The sequence below is a fragment of the Mastomys coucha genome, unplaced genomic scaffold (genome assembly GCF_008632895.1).
Source record: "Mastomys coucha isolate ucsf_1 unplaced genomic scaffold, UCSF_Mcou_1 pScaffold18, whole genome shotgun sequence".
Lineage (NCBI taxonomy): Eukaryota > Metazoa > Chordata > Mammalia > Rodentia > Muridae > Mastomys > Mastomys coucha.
In genome coordinates, this window is record NW_022196900.1 from 78,677,222 (window position 1) to 78,701,551 (window position 24,330).

The 24,330-nt window shown below is 41.2% G+C and overlaps 1 protein-coding gene across 2 annotated transcripts in view; it reads right to left on the reverse strand.

The window, feature by feature from the left end:
- Rlf (rearranged L-myc fusion) overlaps nt 1-19,647 on the reverse strand; it is a 62,011-nt gene extending 42,364 nt beyond the window's left edge. For both annotated transcript variants that reach the window (XR_004121038.1, XM_031378524.1), the window contains exon 1: nt 19,358-19,647. Coding sequence is in view for 1 of the 2 variants with exons in the window: in XM_031378524.1 (XP_031234384.1) it covers nt 19,358-19,594 (237 nt within the window). In the remaining variant the exon portion in view is untranslated. The remainder of the gene's footprint in view (nt 1-19,357) is intronic.
- Nucleotides 19,648-24,330: the final 4,683 nt, after the last annotated feature.

The window sequence follows — 24,330 nt, forward strand, 5'->3', positions numbered from 1 at the left end:
GAGAGGGAGGGAGAGGGAGAGGGAGAGGGAGAGAGAGATTTTACGCTTTAATCTGAACTAGTCACCTGCCTCCAATGCACGTTTTATCACTATTCTTTATGTCTTCTCAGAATTCACAAATCTACTACTGCTTTAATAAATATGCTTATTTCCAAACTCTGCCTTTTCTTCCGACTCCACTACCTTTAGTATCAGCAGCCACTGCAGTGTGGTTGTCATTTGACCTTCTTCCTCAGAGTTTTCCACATCTACCTCCCATTCTCAAGTCACTGCTTCTGGGAAGTTTTCTGGCAATAGTGTTAAGTGGCATTCACTACTTTGCAATGTGGCCATGTCAGAGAAGTGACTCAGTTTAGGTAGAACTGTCTGGCATGCACACTGCTCTGGGTTTGCTCCTAGTACCAAAAGATGGACATGGTTTGTAGACCTTTATCCCAACACCCAAGAGTCAGTGACAGAAAATGAGACATTCACACTCTTCCTGCTTCAGTCTCCTAAATGCTGGAATTATGTGTCTATTATCACATCCTGCCCCAATCTCTTAGCTTTGCAGTATAAGATAAAGAAAAGTTCCCCTATGTGTAAAATTTTACTTACATTCATGACAATCTTATTGACTTACTTGTTCTTTGACAGTTTCATACATTACATACCAGGTACTCTTCACCCAGACTCTCATCTTCCACCACTGTCAGGACTTCTTTTCCCACATTCATATCTTCTTGTTTTGTTTAGTGACCACAGGTTTGGAAATCTGCTTTAATGGCCTCATGACTACTTTCTTAGAATGGACTATAAATAGAATTTTTGGCTCTATAACTTCTAAGGCTTTACATGATACTGGATTCTGCTCCAGAAAAATTATTCCCAATTTACATTCCTATTATCAGTATAAGACAGTGACACACTGAAGAACTATCACATTAGACAGCATATGAAGTGGGGTAAAGGGCATAGTTACAACTGTGTTAAAAATTCTACAAGGCCAAATGCCAAAACTTTGTGACTATGGAAGTTAAAATGCTGCAGACCAGAGCCAAATTGCCTTGGGTTATTTCTTGTCCTTTTAAAAAGTATTCATTGCCTTCCCCAATGTCTGTCTGCCCTAACATCCCTGACTATCGAACTATCTATCTATCGAAGACTTTAAAATGCATTCTTTGCAAACCACTAGCTTCTACCACAAGGACTAAGAATGTCAAATAGCATAATACCTGTAACAATTCACTCCCACCCCAACCTTACTTTGTTGGAACTTGTGGTTCTCAGCAACAAATTTGATAAATGTCTTTCTTTGTTCTAGAACTAATAAAAATCTCATGTAATCAACCACTTCTACAATGAAACTTAGTATTGGGGGTAGCCTGAATCCATGTTCCTACATCACTGTCACTCCAGAACAAATTAGCTCTTATTCCCTTTGAGGTAAGAGGTGTGGTTTTTGCATAAAGTACCAGCTTAATGGAGAAATGCAGTATCTTGCTTACTCAGTTTACAATCCTTTCATTTTGTTATGTTTTTTTGAGGCAGGGTTTGGTGTAGCCTGGGCTGGCCTCAGTTCCTTGAATTCCTGATCCTAATACCTCTGCCTCTGAATGAGATTATAGGCTTATGTCACCATGCCAGCTAACAATCTTTTCACCACCCTGTGGCTGAATTGTTTTTTAAATTTTGAATTGCGAGTAATCAGTAAAAGACAGAGACCAATGGAATCCAACAGATAGCCTAGAAATAAAATCCTTATATACACGGTGTAGTAATTTTAAAAAAATTTTAACAAGACCATTCAGTAAGAAAAAGACAAATTTTTCATTAATCCTAAAAAACAAGATATCTACATGCAAAAGGATAAAGCTGAGAGCAGCTGAGATTGCTCAAAGGTCACTGTTGTTGATTAACCTGGGAGACCTGAGTTCAAACCCTAACATCCATAGGGTAGAAGGAGAGAAGAGGCTCCCACAAGTTGTTGTGGCCTTCACACACATATGCAATGGTGTGGCACTCATATCCCCATATACACACACTCATACATAAATTTAAAAAAAAATGGGGTGAGGAAATAAAAAAGCCAGGCTTGATGGCACATGTCTTTTAATCCTAGCACTTGGGAGGCCAGCTGGTTTATGTAGTGAATTCTATAATAGAAAAGGAAAAAAAGAAAGAAAAAAGGTACATATTAGGAGAAGATGAAAAAGTTCTGTTGTACCAAAGTGTAAATGAATGTACTGCTGTAACTAGCTGGATGCAGGTGTGAAGATGCAATATCTAGACAAAGTTAAAACAGAAAAGATGGCTTGAGGTCAAGAATTGGAGGCCAGGGCTGGAGAGATGGCACAGTGGTTAAGAGCACTGACTGCTCTTCCAGAGGTCCTGAGTTCAATTCCCAGCAACCACATGGTTGCTCACAAGGATCTGCAATGGTATCGATATCATCTTCTGGTGTGTCTGAGGAGAGTGACAGTGTAGTCATATACATAAAATAAATAAATCTTAAAAAAAAAAAAATTGGAGGCCAGATGTGGCAACAAAGCAAGTCCCACCCCATGTTAAGTAACTTATGTCATATACATTTTATGCAATTAATATAAAAGAGTCAACTGGGGCTGGAAAAAAAAGGCTTAATGGTTAAGGGAATTTGCTGCTATCACTGAGGACCTGAGTTTGATTTCCATCACCCACATAACTCACAACCATCTACTCCAGTTCAAGGAGATCTGACCAACAACAACCTTCAGGGTACCAGGCACACATACATACATGCAGGCAAACCTTCAGACACATAAAATAAAAAAAACAAAAACAAAAACATTTTTTTAAAAGTTTAAATAAGGGGCTGGAGAGATGGCTTAGTGGTTAAGAGCACTTGTGGCTCTTGTAGAAGACCTGGGTTCAGTTCCCAAAACTCATATGGTGGTTCTCAAGCATCTGTAATTCTAGTTCTAATAATGCTTTTTTCTGACCCCCACAGCCACCAAGCATACATAGTACACATACATACATTCAGCAGGCAAAACACTCATACATATAAAAAAATAACCTAAAGGAAAAGATTAAATAATTGAAAATCAACTATGAGCCTCAAAATTTTAGAGGAACTTGAATGTGCAACAGGAAGGCTCAAGAGAGGGAGTTAGTTACACACAAGTAACTAACTGTCCAGTTCTCCTTTAGTGAGTTAATATTACTAGAGACTCATCTACAATATTTCCTTTTCTTTTTCTTTTCTCTTCTTTTTTCTTTTCTCTTCTTTTTTAGATTGGGCCTCTCATACCTCACACTGGCTTTGGCAATCAATGATCTTCTGCCTTCCATATGTTGGGATTATAGACTTGTGCCATCTAGCTAGGTAAATGGGATTCTGGGAATAGAACCCACGGTTTCCTGCATGCTCAGCAAGTACTCAATCAATTAAATCACAATCCTAGCACCAAAAGTGGATAGTTTTAAATTTGAGATTTGCCACATTCGATAAAAGCTTAATAACGCTAACTGTTAAGAGGGTTATGAGGGTTAGGAGACATGCTTTTTGGCTGCCTGAAAGCTGAGCTGTGCCCCATCTTTCTTAACCATCTCTCCAGCCCAAGTCCCATCACTTTTAAGACAGTCCCTCTAGGATTCTTCTGGTTTGTCTGGCAGTGCTGAGGATTGAACCCTGAGCCTCTATCAAGAAATTAAAAGTTGACTGAATACTTACTTTGTACTAAATACTGTACAACCTTTTCAAAATTGGAGTGAAATACATAGCATAACAATTCCCCATACAAGCCCATGCCTACAGCTCTATAGTGGCAAGTATATCCACATTATTTTGCTAGTCACTAACACTCACCCACAGAACTAGGAATATTGAGAATTTATTAAAAAAAAAAAATCAAACAGAACAAAACCCCTCCAGGCTGGGCACAGTGATGTACATTCTTTATCCCATCTCTCAAGAGGCAGAGGCAGGCAAATCTCTGCAATAGAAGCCAGTCTGGTCTATACAGAGAAATCTTGCTTGGAAAAAAAAAAAAACAAACCCCTCCATATTCTCCATATTCCTTGCAAGTGCCGTTCTTCCTGTTTCTATGTGCAATATCACTTTCATAATAGATTGTTTGAGAAGAGCAAAATGAAAGTGTGTTACTGGCAGCAAAAGATGAGGCAGAACCCAGAAATGCAGCACTAAACACTACTGATTCTAACACGGCACAAACAAAAAAGGGTAATATTTCAACAAAGGGTTTAATTAGAAACTCAATTTTTACAAAAGTAATGTCCTCTTATGCCTCACATTAAATATAAAAACGCAAATGGGCCATATACCTGAATTTAAAAATCTCGAACTATAAAATCACTGGAGGGGATCACAGGTTAATTTAATGTTCTTATGGAGAGAGAACTTTTTTAGACAGATGATTAAAATACAACCCAAAGAAAAAGTGGAAAAGTTGAATTTAAACAAAATTAAGAATCTACGTTCTTAGCCGGGCAGTGGTGGCACAAGCCTTTAATCCCAGCGCTTGGGAGGCAGAGGCAGGTGGATTTCTGAGTTCGAGGCCAGCCTGGTCTACAGAGTTCCAGGACAGCCAAGGCTACACAGAGAAACCCTGTCTTGACTACCCCCTCCCCCAAAATAAGATCTATTTTCTTTAAATTAACTGTTAAAGAAGCAAAAGGAGAAAATCTTTGCAAGCACATCTAGCAAAGAGCTTTTATCTAGAAACACACAGACTTACCTTTCCCAAATCTCAAAAGTATAAAAAAAAAGAAAAACCCTAATTTTCTAAAATGCCAAGCACCTGAACACTGGACCAGATATAGATTGCAAAAATAAGCCCAAAAAGAAAAATACTAAAGGGAAATGCAAGCGTAGAGCTTCAGGGAGCTACCACCAATTTTAGAGTAGTGATAGTTTAAGTAACTAACCATGCCAGTGTCTATCAGGAAGTTAAGACAGATGTCATGCATTGCTGGTGGGAGTGTAAAGTGATACAACCTGTCAAGGTCTTAAGCTATTACATTTTGTCCATACCAACAACACAGAATGCTCACAGCACCTCAATACATAGCATCCACAAACTAGAAACACCCAAATATTTAACAGCTAAATATAAAAATTAAAGTATATCCATACCAAGAAACCAACTATTTATCTGTATGACACAAACCTCAAATGATTATGCTGAGTGAAAGAGCCCACATAGATTCTATGACTGTGCTTACATAAAATCCTAAAAAATGCAACTTAAGGGCTAGAAAGATGGCTCAGTGTTTTGTTTTGTTTTTGTTTTTTTAAAGATTTATTTATTTTATTTATATGAGTACATTGTAGCTGTCTCCAGACACACCAGAAGAGGGCATTGGATCCTATGATAGATGGTTGTTGAGCCACCATGTGGTTGCTGGAAATTGAACTCAGGACCTTTGGAAGAGCAGTTAGTGCTCTTCTCAGTGGTTAAGAGCTGTGGGGCTGATGAGATGGCTCAGCCGGTAAGAGCACTGACTTGCTCTTCTGAAGATTCTGAGTTCAAATCCCAGCAATGACATGGCTATTTATTTATAATAATAATTCAATTCCCAACAATCACATGAAGGCTCACAACCATGTACAGCTACAGTGTACTCATATACATAAATTAAATAAATCTTTAAAAACAAAACAAAACAAAACAAACAAACAAACAAACAAACAAAAAAAAAAAAAAAAAACACTGGCTGTTCTTCCAGGACCCAGTTTCATTTCCCAGTACCCACATGGTGGCTCACAAATTCCAGTTCCAGGATATCATCAGCCCTCTTCTGGCCTCTTTGGGCACTATATACACATGTGAAGAGACATACAGTCAAAAAACCTAGGTAAAATTTAAGAGAGTGAGAGAGTATGTAGCTGGAGTAGTATACTCTGGTGATCCCAGGAATCTGAAGGCACAGGCAGGGTCACTGCAACAGTCTGGTCTACATACCAATCCAGGCCAAGAAAGAGTAGTAACATTAAAAAGTCATGGTACAAAGCACAAAACCAGAGTGCTTGGTTGTTTGTGTGATAGAATTCAGAAGTCTAGCATGCTTTGGCAAGCGTTTTATGGCTGAGCTACATTCACAGCCCCAAAGAGAATTACTTTATGGATGCTCTCGTCCCCCAAGGACAAGCTGAAAGTAGAAAAATAACAACAGTTGGCCACCAAACACTATGGTTCTACTATAAATGCAATGTGAACATCTGTTTAACGTTCATCTTCTCTACGAGACAATCAACTTAACAGAGGCAGGCATATCTCATATTTGTGCCAGTCAAGGCACATACTGACACCATGTCTAAAATAAAATGAAATAAAATAAAATAAAAAAATAAAAACCTATAGTGAATTGAAGGTTAGTCAGAAGCACATGAAACCATCCTAGAGTCAAATCAAAATGAAATAAAACAAAGCATGGGTCTTAGTGCCAGCAAGATGGCTCAGTGGGTAAAAATGCTTGTCACTAAGTTGGATAATCTGAATTTGATACCTGAGACCTACATCATAGAAGAACACTCATGAAACAACTCATGAAAGTTGTCCTCCAACTTCCACATGAGCACTGTGGTGTACATGTACAAACATACAACACATATACTCTTAATAAAAAGGTAATTAAATTTTTAAAATAAGCTTTAGCAGACAAGTAGATGTGCTAAATGACTTCTAAAAGTTCTTTCTTACTTCAAACACAAACTTCTACAGTTATGGAAACACAGCTTTATTTTTCCCAGGGATATAGATTTCATAGGTTATAAATTCAAATAACTTTATATATGAATACTTCAATATAATAAAACACATAGTTGGGTATCATAATGCACACCTGTAATCTTAGCACTTGGGAATGCAGAAGGATCAAGAATAAACTTGAAGTAAGAATTTGCCTCAAAAAAAAAAGGAGAAAAAAAAGAAACACAATTTAAATATAAAATAAGCAAATAGCTAAGCCTTAAAAAAAAAAAAAGAAAAAAAAAAAGCTTTACCTAGACTAATCTATGGGGCTGGTAAGGTGGCTAAAAGTGCACTGCTCTCCTAGAGGTGTTACATTATCCCAACACCCTCTGTTCTGGCTTCTCTGGGAGTATATAACATAAAACCTGTGTTTTGTTTGTTTGGAGACAGGGTTTCTCTGTGCTGCTCTGTCTGTCCTAGAACTCACAGCGATCCACCTGCCTCTTGCTCGTGTACCTTGGTAGCCCAGCCTAAAGTAAAGCCTTTTGAATAGAGACCAATCTATTGATTGCAAAAGGTAGAATTTATTATATCTACTACAAGCATACACATACACATTTATGGGACGCTAGGGACAGACTTCAGTTTGCAGAGTGCTTACCTAACATCTAAGAAGCCCTAGATTAGCCCCCCAGTACTCCATAAATCGGGTGTGCTGGTACAGCCTCTGTAATCCCAGCAGTGGGAAAGTGGAGACAGGAATTATTAGAAATTTAAAGTTTAAGACCAACTTGGGCTGTAAAAGACCCTGTCTCCAAAACAAAACAAAATGAAACAAACAAACAAAACCCCTTTTGAGCCAAGCATAATAGTATATATGCTTATCATAACCTCAAAATGTGGAGACAGAAGAGAGTAGCAAGTTCTAGGACAGCCTGAGCTACACAGCAGAATCTGCCTAAAAATCTTTCTTTGAAAGAAACACGCTGGGTACTTATCTTTTATCCAATGCAATTATAAGGGCAATGACCTCTGGTCCCAAGTGCTCTGCCCGACCACCTGTACCAGCAGCTATCTCTAGATAACAATACAGATCTGTAGGACAATTGAAGGTCAACAGGAATTTGAATGAAATTAGTTCAAACTCCTAATTAGAGGTCCATATGCATGCTCTCTAGTTCACAGTGACTAGCCCTTTCCAAGCATGACATTTTCTCCACACTACTAGATGGTTATGGGAAGATGTGCTCTAAATTGACATTTGCATTTACAAGTCCTTTAAAGTAGAAATCAAGATTTCACTACAAAGAAAAGCCAAATTAAAAGAGTAAGTGCAACTCATGTAAACAAGCAATCTTAGTTAAATTAGTAGTGAGGCTTCCATTGGGATAGGCGTTTACTCTAGAGGGGTAAATGATAACTCATCAGGGGCACAAATATAATATTAACACTTACTGTTAAATAACATCTTTAAAAATCTCATCCCTGGGGGCTGGGATGCAGGTGAATTGGCAGAGAGGCTTGTCTGGCCTGCACAGGCGTGGGGGCTGACTGCTATAATGTTAGCTTATCTAGATTCAAGTAAGAAAACTGAGTCAGTGGCCAGCCTGATCTACAAGGTGAGTTCTAGGTTAGCCTGGACTAGAGTAGGTTCATCTTCCCTTTCACTTTGATGATACAATAGATAAATGATGTTTGGAGATGATTTAAATCCAGTCTTGTATTTCTCCCTCCAGTAGCACTCTAAGTCCCTGTTTGCAAATCTAACAAGCACCAAAATGTAAGGAAGTTACCTAAAGGAAAGCACGAGTCTTTCTAGTTAGTTCTTCGTGCAAGGCTGTGTTCCCAGAGTCTCTAAGTAGCACTGATATATAAAAGACAAGTCTCTCCTAGGTGGATGAGATGATACACCTTGAATCCCAGCACTCAGGACTATAGTGGTTTGAATGAGAATGTCCACCCACAGACTAATATGTTTGAATGTTTGGTCCCCACTTGGAACCATAAGAGAAGGATTAGAGGGTTGGAGGTGTGCAACTGGGGGTTGGCTCTGAGGTTTCAAAAGCTCACAGCAGGCCCAGTGTCCCTCACTTTCTGCCTGCTGCTTGTGGGTCAGATGTAAGCTCTCAGCTCCTGCTCCAGGGACATGCCTGCCTGCCTGCTGTCATACTTCCTACCATGGTGCTACCAGACTCTGGGAACACTAAGCTAGGACTAATGACTAACTAGAAAGACTCCTGTTTCCTATCATGGACTCATCTTCCAAAACTGTACTCAAGTGCCAATTAAATACTTTGTTCTATCAGTTGCCTTGGTCATGGGGTCTCTTCACAACAATTGAGCAGTGACTAAAAGATCAAATATTTCTAATCTAAAAAAAGGAAGAAAGGAGGAAAGAAAATAAGAGAGAAAGAAAGAATAAAAATCTCTCCCAGTGACAATCCCAGCAGTCCCAGCACCACATTGTATCACACTTTCCGATCACTTCAGCAGACTCTTTAACTGCCTTAAAGTTCAGTTGTTCAGTGCCTTAACTCTTTAGGATATAGTCTTTGCCTTTGCTGTTACGTGTTTGCCTTGTTTTGGAGACAGGGTCCCATGTAACTCCCTATCTAGCTAAGGTTGACCTTGAACTCCTGATTCTTCCGCTTCTACTTTAAAGTAGTTAGCCACCATACACTGCTATGTCTGTTCGGAACATAAAAAGTATAGGAGTTGTATGACAGTAGATTAGTGCAGTGTGATAAGGCTCACCTATAATCTCAACACTAAGACATTAGAAATCTGAGCTATAAAGACCCTTTCTCAACAAACACCCTCAAGATTCTAGGGTAAATTTAATAAGGTAAAATCTAGTTAATAACTTAAATAACATTTTAACAAGACATGTAAAAAAGAAACAAAAGTCTCAGTAAAGTATGACTTCTAGCTTCCAAATGCACATGTGCAGATCCTGCTCCCCTCACCCCCGCCAAATATGAACTCTGCCCCTCAAAACCAAAGTCAGCCAAGGAAGGTCTACAAGAGGAGGCAGGCATTTGGATTCAAATGAAAACAATGCATTTAAGTTTTTGGCAATCTTCATGATCTTATAAACTAGCTGGGCTTTCTATATATTTTTTATTAACAATGTTCAAAAGAGAGAGATGCACAAGATGAAACAAATACAAATAAACTTCGAGTCAGATATGGTGGCTCACACCTTTAATCCCAGCTTTTGGGAGGCAAAGGCATGACGATCTCTGTGTGTTTGAGGTTAGCCTGGTCTACATATTGAGAGGCCCTGCTATACTGATCTTGGGCATATTCCTAAAGGACTCTACCCCAGTGCAGGTACTTGTTTACCATGTTCACTGACCTCCATTCACAGTAGCCAGGACATGGAAACCATAGGTAGCCATCAACTGATGAGCAGTGACATGTGATACATTTTAATATTGTTCAACTGTTGAGAAAAATGAAATTATGAAGTTCATGGTAAATAAACACAGCTGGAGGCAATTATCCAGAGGTAACCCACACTCAAAAAGACAATTATTGCATGCTTTCTTTCATATGTAGGTGCTAGCTTGTAATATTTAGATGCGTTTCATTTGGTATACCCAGAGGTCAGAAAACTAGTAAAATGCCATAGGGGTAAGGGGAATAACTTCTATGGGAGGGGATAGAGAACACAGTCAAATAAAGGAGCTAAAGGAAATAATAGAAAAAGAAAAGTTAGGTGGAGTAGGGCATGGGAAGTCAGGGTCAAGGAGGGAATGTGGAAAGCCTAACACCTAGGTAAAGGCCTTCTGGAACAGTCACATGGACATCTACTGGAGAAGCTTACTAAAATATACAAGTATACATTTCATATACATAGAGTTCAAATGGAACCAACTTAAAACCCCTACTAGATACCACAGGCTAGCAAATAAAAAAACAATATCAGGGATTAATTTCCTCTTTTGGAGTTGTTGACAAGTGGGGTCCTATAGAACCCCAAACATTTTAGGCTACTGCCACTGCTCTTGGCTACCTTCATAATTGACAGTAAGACTCTACTCAGAGAAATCAAGCTGGTACTCAACTGGACGATTCACCCTGCTGGTTTGCTTTCATAGTGCTGGAAGACACTAGATGCCCACTGCCAGTGGAGAACAGTTATCATCAATCACCCAGCTGTGAACTCAAGAGCTGCAATAATGACTAGCCTGGTTACAACATGCTTACTGGTGAAATAGTGGCACACATTTTATAGGAGTAAGTAAACACTCTCTGATTGGATTTAAGGACCAACTCACAAGATGAAACCTATACCTGGCACTGTTATTGGGGTCAAGAACCCGTGGCTAGATATGCCATAGGCCCTAGGAGAGACCAATTACTATTAAACTGATAAATAGACATAGTTAAACTAATAACTCATTACTATCCCCATCTCCCAACCCTCATATGAGAAGATTCTTGAAGTAAATAGTGATTAACACAGGAATCCCTTAAGTGGTCAACATGCAGAGAGTAAGAGATGTGGGAATGCTCAGCCCTAAACGAGGCCCCTCAAAACCAAAGATAGTTAAGGAAGATCTCTGGAAGAGGTGACAGACATTGGGTCTGAATGAAACAAAGCACCTAAGTTTTGACAGTCTTCACAGTCTTACAGTTAGTGGTGCTTCCTATTTACTTGTAATTAACAATGACCAAATAGGAGGCTGGAGAGATGGCTCAGTGGTTAAGAGCACTGACTGCTCTTCCAAAGGTCCTGAGTTCAAGTCCCAGCAACCACATGGTGGCTCACAACCACCCGTAATGAGATCTGATGTCCTCTTCTGGAGTGTCTGAAGACAGCTACAAAGTACTTATATATATAATGAATAAATAAACCTAAAAAAAAAAAACCAAAAACCAAAAACCAACAACAACAACAAAACCCCAATGACCAATAGTGGGATGCATGGGATGAAACAGAACAGCAGTGTCTCAGAGAACAGCAGGAACGATGGTCCACAGCAGACACTGCTCCAAGGGTCACATCATGTGATGTTTGGATTACACGGGCCATAGAGCTTGCTTCTGCTTAGAGAACAACTTGCCATGTAATTTCTATCCAGATATCTCCCAAGAGAAGCAGCAGTAGTAGAAAAGCTAATGTGTTAGAAATTACTTGTTTGCAGGCCAAGGGGATACTTCAGCAAGCAAAAGCACCTGCCACACAAGCCTGACAACCTGAGTTCAATTTCCAGAGTTCACTGTGAGAGGAGAGCTAACTCTGAAAGCAGTCCTGACCTCCACATACAAGGGTGATGGCATGAGCACACTTATACTTAGATATGTACACATCACACCAAATGAAAACATGTTCAATAATCAAGTTTCAAGTTTTTCTGTGTGCTGAGGATAGAACCCCGATCCTATGGCATGCTAGACAACTTTCATTCTAGTTAACACCCTCAGCCTGGTTTTTATTTTTTTTTTAATATATTGAAAATGTTAAGCTTAGGGCTGGAGAAATGGCTCAGTGGTTAAGAGTACTGGCTGCTCATCCAGAAGACCCAGGTTCAGTTCCCAGCACCCAAATGGAAGCTCACAAGTATCTGTAACTCCTTGCAGGGGATCCAACACACTGACCCAGACACAAATAAAGGTGAGACACTAATGCAGATAAAATAAGAAATAAATCTTAAAAAAAATGTGGTAAATTAAAAAAAATGAAGAAAATATAAAGCTCAAGAATCTCCATGGTTACCATGCTCTTTCCCATCTCAGCATCTCTGCAATGCTGTCCTACTCACTTGCTAACTCAACTCTTCTACTGTTCTCTACCGGTCCATTTTACCAATGAAGACTAGAGAGCCAGACGCTGGAGTGAAAGAGGCACAGAAAGCACCCAGCTGACCCTCCTTTTCAGACAACAGCCCACCAGGAATCTCCTCTCTCACACAGTGTCCAAAAACCTTCAAACTCAATGTCCCTCCCCTCTGCTTCCTGTGCATCTCTCTATCTATCCTCCTGACTCCCTCTTACTCTGTTTTTTTCTTAATAATCTTATGTTTACTTCCTGCTTGCTCTGCCTCCTGACCTTATCTTGACTTTATTTAATCCTGTTTACAATATTCAAGCAAAAAGCTTTTGGATTAAAGGTGTGTGCTAAGGCTGAGCCACACCACAACTAAAACATTTTTTCCCCCAGTAAATAACAATCTTGGAGTTCACAGTGTGATCAAATATCCTGCAACATTACACAATACTAAAATGCTTTTCATATTATCTGCCTATCCTTCCTAACACCACAGTGAAATACGTGCATGCTATAAACACATGCTAAAGCTGATAATGTCCCTCAGAAAGTGGTAAAAGACTCCTACCTAGTTCTTTTAAAGTTCTTGCCTCTTCCAAATACCAGACAGTTCCTACACTATAGCTCATTCAACTAATTACTTGAGGTGGGTGGTGGGAACAGGAGAAGACAGCTCAGCAGTTAAGAGATCTTGCTGCTCTTTCAGAGAACCAGGTTCCCAGCAGCTATGTAACTGGTATGGAACAGCTCCAAGAGAGGATCTAACACCATCTTCTGGCCTCCTTGGACACTCACGTGCATTCAGGAAAAAGAACATGAACTAGAATACCACACACTTTAAAAAGTATCATTTATATGTCAACATTGTGCTACCTATTAAATACAAAGCACAGAAAGAGAGCTGGGTGCAGGGGTTCATGCCCGTAATCCTAAAACACTGGAAGATGAAACAATAGGACTGCTGGGGCAGCTGTTGTGGCACACTCAGGAGGCAAAGATAAGTGTGGCTAGCCTGGCTTATACAGTGAGTGTGTGTGGGGGTTGGGGGGAGGATAAGAGAATATTCTACAGGGAATTTTAAAATCTCAACCATTGATAAAGGCAACCAGAAAGCCAGAAATTTGTGAAAATAAGGCTACAAATAGGAGGAAGCCAACTAAAGCAAGAAAAAGAATGGTTGATTCTACATACAAAGTGTCAAACAAAAACAAAAGGAAGGGATCATTGGTAAACACTTGCTAAGCACTAAGTAACTCCCTTGCAATCCCACCATTTGTAGAGCAGGGGCAGAATGATCACAAGTTAAAGACCAGGCTGGTATATAAACAGAGTCCTATACCTAGTATTTACAGGTGTATATAATAGTGACCCTGCATTTAAAAGCCAGTCCTGCAGGTGATGTGTGACGCATTCTTATAATCCCAGTACTCTTAAAACCACTAGATAAAGAGTTTAGATGTAGATTTTGTTTGTTGTTTGAGACAGGTTCTGTACTTCAGGGTGACCTCGAACTGACTGACTTTATATCTGAGGTTGACCATGAACTTCTTATCCTGGGTACACTACACCCAGTTTTGTGGGTTCTGGGTATTGAACCAGGGCTTCAGGCATACTAACAATGTTAAGCATTCTACTAAAGGACCACATCCTACCCCAAAACTTAAAAATTTTAGCTTCCTGCTTCCACTTCCTGAGTATTAATTAGTTAGTACAGGTGTGCATCACCATGCCCAGGGCTTCTTGCATAGCAGGCAAGCATTCTACCAACTGATTTACATCCCCAGACCCTTTTCAGTTTTGTTTTTTGAGAAGGATAGCCCAGGCTGACTCCAAACTCTTGATTCCCCTGCCTCCACCTCCCAAGTTCCGGGATTCAAGTGTGAGCCACCAAAACCAGCATCAGATTCCTTCAAAAACCCACTTGAGGTAGGTGGTGGTAGTGCAAGCCTTTAATCCCAGCACTCAGAAGGCAGAGGCAGGTGGATTTCCTAGGGCTACAAACCCACCTGAATAATGGAACTAGTATGACGGGAGTGCTAGGTGAGAGGTAAAAACCAAGCTGGAGCTGAAGCTGTAAGCTGTTTTCCTTCAAGGCTAAATCTGGGCAACTCACTCAACCCAAGGTTTTTTTTTTTTTTTTTTTTTTAAAGATTGTCTTAGTCTTCACAATGTATTTACTTAGACTATAATAAATATACTAGTACCATTCAAATCACAAATGAGCAAATTGGGTAACAGAAAAAAACAAATGAAGTCCAAGTCCACAGAGCTAATTTAAATGAGGTCAGAACAACAGCCCTCTCCACGTTTGTGGTTAGTCAGAATATCAAGTGGGAAAGTCTCCAAATAATACTGTATTAATTTTAAAATGACACACTGATTTAAATAAATAGTATGATGAAATCTTGGCCCACCCATCTCTGTCCCACTAGGGACATAAATATCCCCCTAAGATACTCCAATAGTTAGGGTATGCTACAATGTTAGTTACTGAGAAGCCAGCTCCGTTACTAGAGCTTGTGTTCAAATAATCCATATATAATAGCTTAAAGCTAGTAAGCAAACCATAAGAAGCCACCTTTCAATTTACTTCATCTCTTAGGCACTTTGTCATCTCATATCATCATAGGAAGGATACACACAAACATCTTGAGAAAGAAACAACATTCATACAACCTTTAGTAATGCATACTGTTGATTGATCTGTTCTGTGATGTCATTGTGATAAGAAAAAGCCAGTTCATCCATCCATCCATCCATCCATCCATCCATCCACCCACCCACCCACCCACCCATCCATATTCGTGGGAGCTGAGGTGGGAGGCAAATCTGAAGGTGAATTTGCTGGAGGTCAAAGAATTACTTTGGGGAGTTGTTCTCTCTTACTATGGATTCTAGGGACTGAGCTTAGATTATTAGGCTTTGTAGCAATTGATTTTACTCACTGAGCCATCTTGCCTGCCCCATGGGTAAATGTGGGGGTGAGGTGGGGAGTACAGGACACGGAACAGTTTGTAAAGAGATTCATTTTAGACACCTGTCTGGGACAGTTTTGGAATGTATATCCTCCCCATAGAGAGCTTATTATTAAATGGTCTATTTGACTCAGAACCCTTTTACTCAATAACCAGTCTAAAAAGATATGTGGAGTACTTATTTTCACTATTAAAAATCTATGAAGCTGAGCTGGACATGGTGATACAAGTCTTTATTTCTAGCACTTGTGAAGCAGAAGCAGGCATGAGTTCCAGGGTGGCCTGATCGAGTAGCCAATTTGAGGCCAGCCAAGGCTATACAGCCAGACCCTATCTCAAAAACAAAACAAAACAAAAACAAATAAGCAAACAAAAACTATCTGCAATGTTACTATAACCCTAGAATTTAAAAGTGTTTAACATATTTACTCATTAAACTACTTTGTCTGGTAATTCTTTTATCCTTACAATATTATCACCTCCCTACTAATTTCTTGTACGCCAAATGAAGTTCGATTAAAAAGTCCTCAAAAACCGTGCTACAAATAGAGACACCAGTTCAAAGACTTTCAAAATGTTTTTTAAAATTCCTACATTCATCCATTGAGGAGCATGGTAGAGTGTGCATGTGGAGGTCAGAGGACAACATGTGGGTCCCAGCAAGGTCATCAGCAAGCATTTGTATCCACTGAATCACCCTGCCCACCCAGACTGAGAATTTTGGTTTCCTAAACATAGCAAAAAAAATTAAGACGATTTCTTTTTCTCTCTCTCTCTCTCTATTTCTTTTCTTTTTTTGGTTTTTTCGAGACAGGGTTTCTCTGTGTAGCCTTGGCTGTCCTGGATCTCACTCTAGAGACCAGGCTGACCTCGAACTCAGAAATCTGCCTGCCTCTGCCTCCCAAGTGCTGGGATTAAAAGCATGCACCACCACTGTCCGGCCTAAGATGATTTTTTCAGCATTAACAAAAAAGTGTAGCATTAATCTTTTTTTTTTTTAGTTATTTTTAAAAAACAATGGTATCATGGAGGTCAAAGGACAACTTTTAGGAATTGGTTTTCTTTCTCCAAATGAAGTTGGAGGTTGGCATATCTTCCTTGTTTGCTCTTTGCCTTTATACCAAGGCAGGGTCTCTGATGAGCATCCCTGAACCTAGAATTCCTGGGCTGGAAAGGTAGCTCAGTAGTTAAGAGCACTGGCTGCTCTTCCAGAAGACCTGAACTGGATTCAATTCCCAGCCTACATGACAGCTCACAAATGTCTGTGACTCCAGTTCTAGGGGATCTGGAATGCTTGCACATACATACATACATACATACATACATACATACATACATACATACATGCAGGAAAAACACCAACGGCACATATAAATAAATAAATCTTAAACAAAACAAAGAGTTCCTATTTTCTCATGGTCTCGCCAGCTAGTTAAAGAGAGGGTCTCACTATGTATTTCTAGCTGTCCTGAATGCACATTAGGTAGACCAGGATGTTCTGAAACTCACAGAGATTCCCCTGCTTGCCTCCTGGATTAAAGGCTGGCTTGAGAGAGACATATTTCTTATATAGTAACAGCATGTTACAACTGTCGGTACAATTTAAGTTTTTAGAACAACATTTCTTCTCTTTTCTTTGAGATAGGGTCTCATTGTATAGACCTGGATGGCTTGGAACTCACCATATAGACTAAGCTAGCCTTAAACTCAGAGGCCCACTTGCCCCTACCTCTGCCTCAAGAATGCTGAGATTAAAGTATGAACCACCACACCCAGGCTAGGATGATATTTCTAAATACCTGTTGAGAACAATTTGTAACAGTAAATACTGGAGGAGCACAGTCAGCCTTTTAACGTACCACCAATCACCAATCTTTATGTATTATGTGTTCCCAGCTTATCACCTCAACATTCAGTCACACAATAAAGTATTTTGTATTCTGCCTTTCAAATGTGGAACCAATGTCAGGCACTGGTGGCACATACCTAATTTCAGATCTCTAGAAGCAGAGGCAGGTGGAGGTTTAAGGTGAGCCTGGCCTACAGAGTTAGTTGCAGGGCATCCAAGGATACATAGAGGGAGGTTGGAGGGGGGAGGGCACTAAGAAAACTATTCAACTAACCCAATTAATGGTCCAATTTTTTCAGAATACTTATATACAGTATATTCTAACAATCCAATCTGACCGGCTACAGTCACCCTTTAATTTTTTGCTGGCAGATAACGTAAGCTTCAAAGGTCTGTTCAAAATCCACAGTTGTTTTCCTACCTCCACTCTCCCTGCAATTACTTCCCTCCTCTCCCACAGCATTCTGTGTTCCTTCTCAACTCCACGGCTGTCACTCTCGCTCCAGGCCCTCTTAGGATTCAATTATATCCTTTAAGTTAGAAGCTCTACGCTATCCAAAGTGGCTTCTCCCAGCTCTCAACACCGATGACATTCATTTTTTTTTCTGTCATTCTCACTAGGTTGTCCCATAAAGTCTCCTTACACTCTCTTCGTGACATTTTTTTCTCATCACTACCAAAAGGGCACTAATTAATTCTGTCATTTCTTTTTGGGGGATGGTGTGAAATGTCTATTTGAGAGGAGTATCACACAGTAGCCTAGCCTGGGAGCCCATTATAATGCCTAAGATGGCCTTGAATGTCCATAAGCCTTCCTGGCATCATTCGAAGGGTTGGCAAAAATTTGTAGAATAAATGCCTGTCCTAAATAAGAATGATCATTACTAGTAAAGTAGATAACAATGGGAATGCTGAAGATTGTGCACACAAGAACTGACACGATCTAATGTATAGAAAAGATTAGCAGAGAAAAATTCCAAATGGAATGGGACACAAACGAACTCAACAGAAATAACTTTAATTCTGTCTAGGACCAACAAGGCAGACTGCTCACTACCCCAACTACAACTTTCTAACTCCACAATTTTTTCAGCACTCAATTTGCTCATTAAGAGTCCACGCACCAACATACCTTGATTATTTTGTATTCTCTAAGGTACTTCAAATGAGGAGCAAAGGGATGACGGAAACCTGATAGTGCAAGTACCAGAAGCAGAAACAATAACGGCAAGCATTTACACTTGGAAGATACTTGAAAACATAGAAAAAACTGCAGTGTGATCACGGAGACCAAACTTAAAAATACATCTGTCAGCCTGTAGCCCCACAGACTGGGGCCCGCACGGAAATGATCAATCACCCGACGGCCAAAAGAGGCCATTCTATACATCTCTCTCCCGACCTCTTCCACTCAAGACTAATCTCCACTACAGAGCTCACCAGCCCCATTCCTAGTAGTACAATCAGCAGATGGATACAAAACAGGTCAAAGAATGGCATAAACATATCTTTTCACACCCGCCCACAGTGGCAAAAACAAAAAAAACAAAAAACAACCACCCACCCACCCACCCAACCAACCAAACGGCTCAGTGCTAAACCGAAAGCTCTAAACGCTATCCAAGACCAACCGTCGTTATCTTAGGGAAACCAAAAGATGTGACTTTAAAGATAAGTCTCTGGTCACAGCCCACCTCTCCTGATTATTCAGAAAAGCAAGGTTTTTTTAGTTTGGAGATCAGCACACCACTCAAAAAAGCATCTCCTTGCAGGAACTGGCAATCGATCCCTCAGGGGGGCAGTGGCGCTCCAACCACCGGGCCAGGACCCAGGCAACAGCGACAGAGCACAGCCCTTGCAGGGAGCTCTCTGGGCTTTCAGTACCGCCCAGCGCAATCCGCCCCGGCAGTGACTGAAGTCGGGGTTATGGCAGAGCTGGGCCTGCCCGGCTCGGGGGCGCGGCGAGATACGGGGGTGGCGTCCCACCCTCGCCCGCAGAACCCCCGGCTGTTGAGGCGGATCCCGGATCCCTTCTCCGGGCCTCCCCGCCCCTCCACCCTCGGCCAGCTAGTCCACCCCTCACCTGGCAGAAGCTCCGGCAGTAGTTCAAAGATGAGACCTCGGACACCTCCTGCTCCCTCAGCTCGGTCTCCAGCTGCCAGAGACACGGTCGTAGGCCCTGGGCTCCCGACGCCGGAGATGCAGGACGATGACCACGAGCCATGGACTCAGTCTCGATTCCGGCTCCAGCTACCGCCGGAGCCTCAGCCACGGCCCCAGCCCCGGCGGCGGCCGTGGCGTCTCCCTTTCCGTCCGCCATCTTCCCACGGCCCAGCAGCGCGTAGGCAACCAAGCCACGTGACTCCGCCTGGCCCCGCCCCAATCGCCCGTGTTAGTGACGCACTCTCTGGCGACGCTGGCGCCAACTTTATTCCGTCACCAGGACGCCTAATGTTGGTCCTCTCAGAAGTCTCCACCGCAACCGCCCTAGCAACAGCCTAGCAACGGCGAGATTCTAGCGGCCCTAGGTTCTCCAGGCCCTTCAGAATCGAGGAGCGCCAAGGGCCCTGAGACAATGGAGATATGAGAGAGATGTCTGCCGAGCTGCCAACTGAAGAGCAAGGGAAAGGCAGCCCAGAAAGAAGCTCGGAGAAAAGCATCCCCGGTTGGAGGAAAATAAAGATTGTTAGGCCAAACTGAAAACGAACTCAAGGGAACTTGGTTTATAATGGGAATGGCTTTACTAGTCGCTGGAAAAAGGATCGGTCAAAATATATGGCGTTGAAACGATTCTACTTAAAGAAGGGAGAAAAAACCTTTAAACCTTTAAAACAGTTATTTTATTTTATTTTATTTTTCAAGACAAGGATTCTCTGTGTAGGACAAACTGTCCTGGAACTCACATTGTAGACCAGGTCGGCCTCAAAATTAAAAATTCACCTACCTCTACCTCGCGAGTGCTGAGACTGGAGGCGTGCAGAGGCAGGCTGGATCTCTGTGAGTTCGAAGCCAGCCTGGTATACAGAGCGAGTTCCAGGACAGCCAAGGCAAAGCCACTGTTATCCAGCACTTGAGAGACTGAGACAGGAGGAGGATCATGAGTTCCAGGTCTTAGTGAGAGAGCACAAGAAAGAAATGCGAAGAAGGGCAGAGAAGAAAAGGGAGAATGGCAAAGTGGTGTGGCTGGAGCCCCGTGGGTGAAGTGGTGAAAACAAGGGAAATATATATATCCTATAACATCCAGAACATAAGATATTTGGTTTAGTATACAAATGAAGGATACACTCATTTCAACTGGGGGGAGTCTATAAACAATGGGTCTAGATGAAAGTAAATGTATAATTTGATAATGGGAGATTTGAGAGTCATGGCCTAAATGTTGCTTTCCTCTTCATGAACTATGAGTCATTATGCTGATTGGTCAGTTGTTTGTGACCTTAATACAAAAACAGTCACCTCAATTGAGAAGTGCCTCCGTCACACTAACCCCTGTAGGCATGTCTGTGACTTTTGTTTGTTTGTTTGTTGACTGAAGTGAGATGGCCCAGCCCATTGTGGGTGCTATCACCCCTGGGCAGGTGGTACAGGGAGGTATAAGCAAGGTAACTGCATGTGAGCATGGAAGCAAATCAGTGAGAAGCTTTTCTCCACAGTTCCTGCCTCTGCTCCTGCTAGAGTTACTGCCATGGCATCCCTCAATGATCAACTGGGACATGTAAGCCACACGAACCCTTCTCCAAGTTGTTTTGGGCATTGTGTTGATCACAGCAATAAAAGAACAGTCATCAAGCTTCTGAGGAAAAAAAAAACCTTGTTCAAGTTGTTTCAGAGTGAGAAAGGAGAGAATATATACTAGATAGATACAGGGAGACTCAAGGGCAGTGTCGAATGACATTCATTTGTTCAAATGAAGTGAAACATATGCATTGGCAATGTAATATGATTCTGGTTCTGACCTATAAAACTAGTCCTGAGGTTTTTTTAAATCCTTTTTTTGGTTTCCTTGACGTTATAATGGAATTAATTCATTTATACCTTTCTCTAGTTATACCCTGCCACATCCTGAGAGGTTTGTGTCCTGGAACCCTGGCTAGCAGCAGCCAGGGAATGAAGAAAAACACATATAGAGACATACATCCACTGAATCTGGGATAACGTGGAGTTCTCTAAGACTACCATTTTCACTGGTATCTGAACATGTTTATGAGATACAAAGTCAGAGGGAGAGGTTAGTTAGTTTCTTTAGGAGGTCTCTCTATAGGCCAGCAGTCTCAGGCTATAAACATCCAGGAGGAGGAAACTGCAGTTGCTAATCTTTACGTACATTAATCAATTGTTCATAAAAACTTAGACTCCCAACTTCTCTTGAGCCTGGTCCATATGGGTAATAGCTTTGCTAATTTTTCATTGACCAATTGGTCTTGTAGTCCTTGGTAGGCTTTGCCTGTGTCAAAAGATATATCTGCTCAGGACTTTACTCACTCAGAGCATCTATTCCCTACAACAACTTATGGTGTAGAAGGCAGTTCAGCTGAGCTGTGGGGGCAACACACTTTTAATCTCAGCACTCAAGAAGCAGAGGTAGGCAGCTCTCTATGAGTTCGAGGTAAGTCTGGTCTACAGAGTTGAGTTCCAGAACAGCCAGGGATACACAGAGAAAACCTGTCTTGAAAAGAAAAAAAAAAAACCTAAAACAACAACAAAAAAGGCAATCCTTTGAGCAAAACAGCCATCACCTACATCAGATAAGCTGCACCTACTTCCAAGAGTCCATTGGAATACAGCTTGTGGAGTGTTGACACCCTTTCATAGAAAAAGAAAGTAGGGAGGGAACATTAGATCTACACTTGATTCCAGCTGCTCTTTCCACCATTCCCATGCAATTCTGCCCTAGTTGCACTTGGCCTTAGAGGTGTTAGAGGTGTTAGAGCATATAGGTTGTGTGGAGGTTAATTGAAGGTTTTCCCATGCAGCTATGGGGAAACCATCATCTGTGCTGGGTGAAAACTATCCAATGTGGCAACTTTGGGGTCACCCACACTTGTACAAGTAGCCTTTCATTCATGCCTTGTAATCAAGCCCTGTAAAAATCATTGATTCTTCTAGGGTAAACTTCAGTGGAGTTGTACTTTAGTTTGTCATTGGGATCTCATAAGGAAGGGTAGATGTTTAATGTCTCCCTAGAGAAGGAACTCTTCCAATACACTAGTTCTGCTAGAAGAGGTGGCTAGGTAGACATGAGCAGACGATGGAAGTTGTCCACTCTTTTGCAGTTTGAGACCAGCTGACTTAAGTTGGCAGAGACTTAGACCTGCACTAACCCAGGAAACTACAGCCGTTTCTTGGTAGCTAGCTGGGTCTTCTGTGGACTGAAATAACCCTTTGGAGCTTGACATCTCTGAAGCTGCAAATAGGTTCTTCTCCTCATATCAGAAATAAAGGCGCCATGGCACTCTCCCAATGATCATACATAAACACTAAAAATACATCTTGACAAGGAGAAAATTTATAAGAAATACAAGGCATCCTGATCTTTGGAGAGACCCTCAGTAGAGTAGGATGGCGTGAAGATGGTCCTCAAAAAGAGGAACTTAATGATAATGTGAGAGGAGGGGACTATAAAAAACTTCCTAAAAGTCTATAAAGCAGAACCTAATGGGCTGCTCCCTCATTCTCCCTGCAGGTCAGCCTGCTCCATACTTGCCTGTAGTGTACTTCGCTTTGCTAAATAAACTTCTCTTAAATTATATGTCTCAGCCGGGCGGTGGTGGCGCACGCCTTTAATCCTAGCACTTGGGAGGCGGAGGCAGGCGGATTTCCGAGTTCGAGGCCAGCCTGGTCTACATAGTGAGTACCAGGACAGCTGGGGTTACAGAGAGAAACCCTGTCTCGAAAAACCAAAAAAAAAAAAAAAAAATTATATGTCTCGATTGAATTCTTTCCTTGAGAAGACAAGAAGAGAGGACAAATATTCTACATATATTTCATGTTCCCATTGACTGAAGCTAGGTATTTCTCAGTACACTAGTATTAATACTTAGAAGACAAGAGCATAGCCCAGGTGTGCTCACCCCCAATCAAAGCACTTAGATGGCAAAGGCAAGTGGATCCTTTTGAGTTTGAGTCAGATAAGTATATATATCAAGTTCTAGGCTAGCCAAGACTACACGGTGAGACTCTAACTTTTTTTTTTAGGTGGTGGTGGGGAGTTCACTGATATGGTGACATTGTTCTTCATTAATCTGAAAAAGTAGTCATCGAGTTCACCCATCCTTTGAAAAGCCTGGAAGATAGCACTCGCACCAATTCTAAGCTGACCATTTAACCTGCCCATGTCTGTTAGTCAATTTTATATCATTATCATGAAATCCTGAATTCACTTATGACTAAAAAAGGCTTCTATTCAAGAAGTTTTGATCCATGATGGACTGGTCACACTGCTAGCACCTCAAGGTAGGGAATTTATGGTTTAATAAAACCTCTCACTTCACAGATTAGAAACAAAATGGAGATGTTCCATGTCCCCAGATTCCATTCTGGTGCACACTCTCAATGACCAGAATACCTCTCAATACCTTTCTAATACATCTGAAATTGCAGAACTCAGGGTCAAGCCTTGGGCTCATGGAGGATACTTAAGATCCACACTGTAACATGGCCATGCTTGTCTGGATGGAGTTGTGGACTTTGATGCATTTGTGTTGGCAAGTACAAGGCCATGAACTCCTTGGCATTGTTCTGTGTCAGAGAAAAGAAGCATTTTGTATCTCTTGTATCTCTAAGCAGCAATCCTGAGACTGGGTTTCTTTCCCATCTTAAGGTGGACATAGAAGCATTCAGAACAGAGGAATGTTGTGACATTTAATGAGACATAGCCACAGTAGAAGTGCCCAGATGCATGGGAAGTGGTCAGTAAATCACTGCTCCTTTACTCAGAGGTTTGGTATTAGGGGGTGACTTCAGTTCCCCCTTATTTTAGGTTATCCATACACAACACCCACTATGGAAATCACCTGTTTTCAGGACTTTGTTCCTGTGCCTGAAAAAGTGATAAGG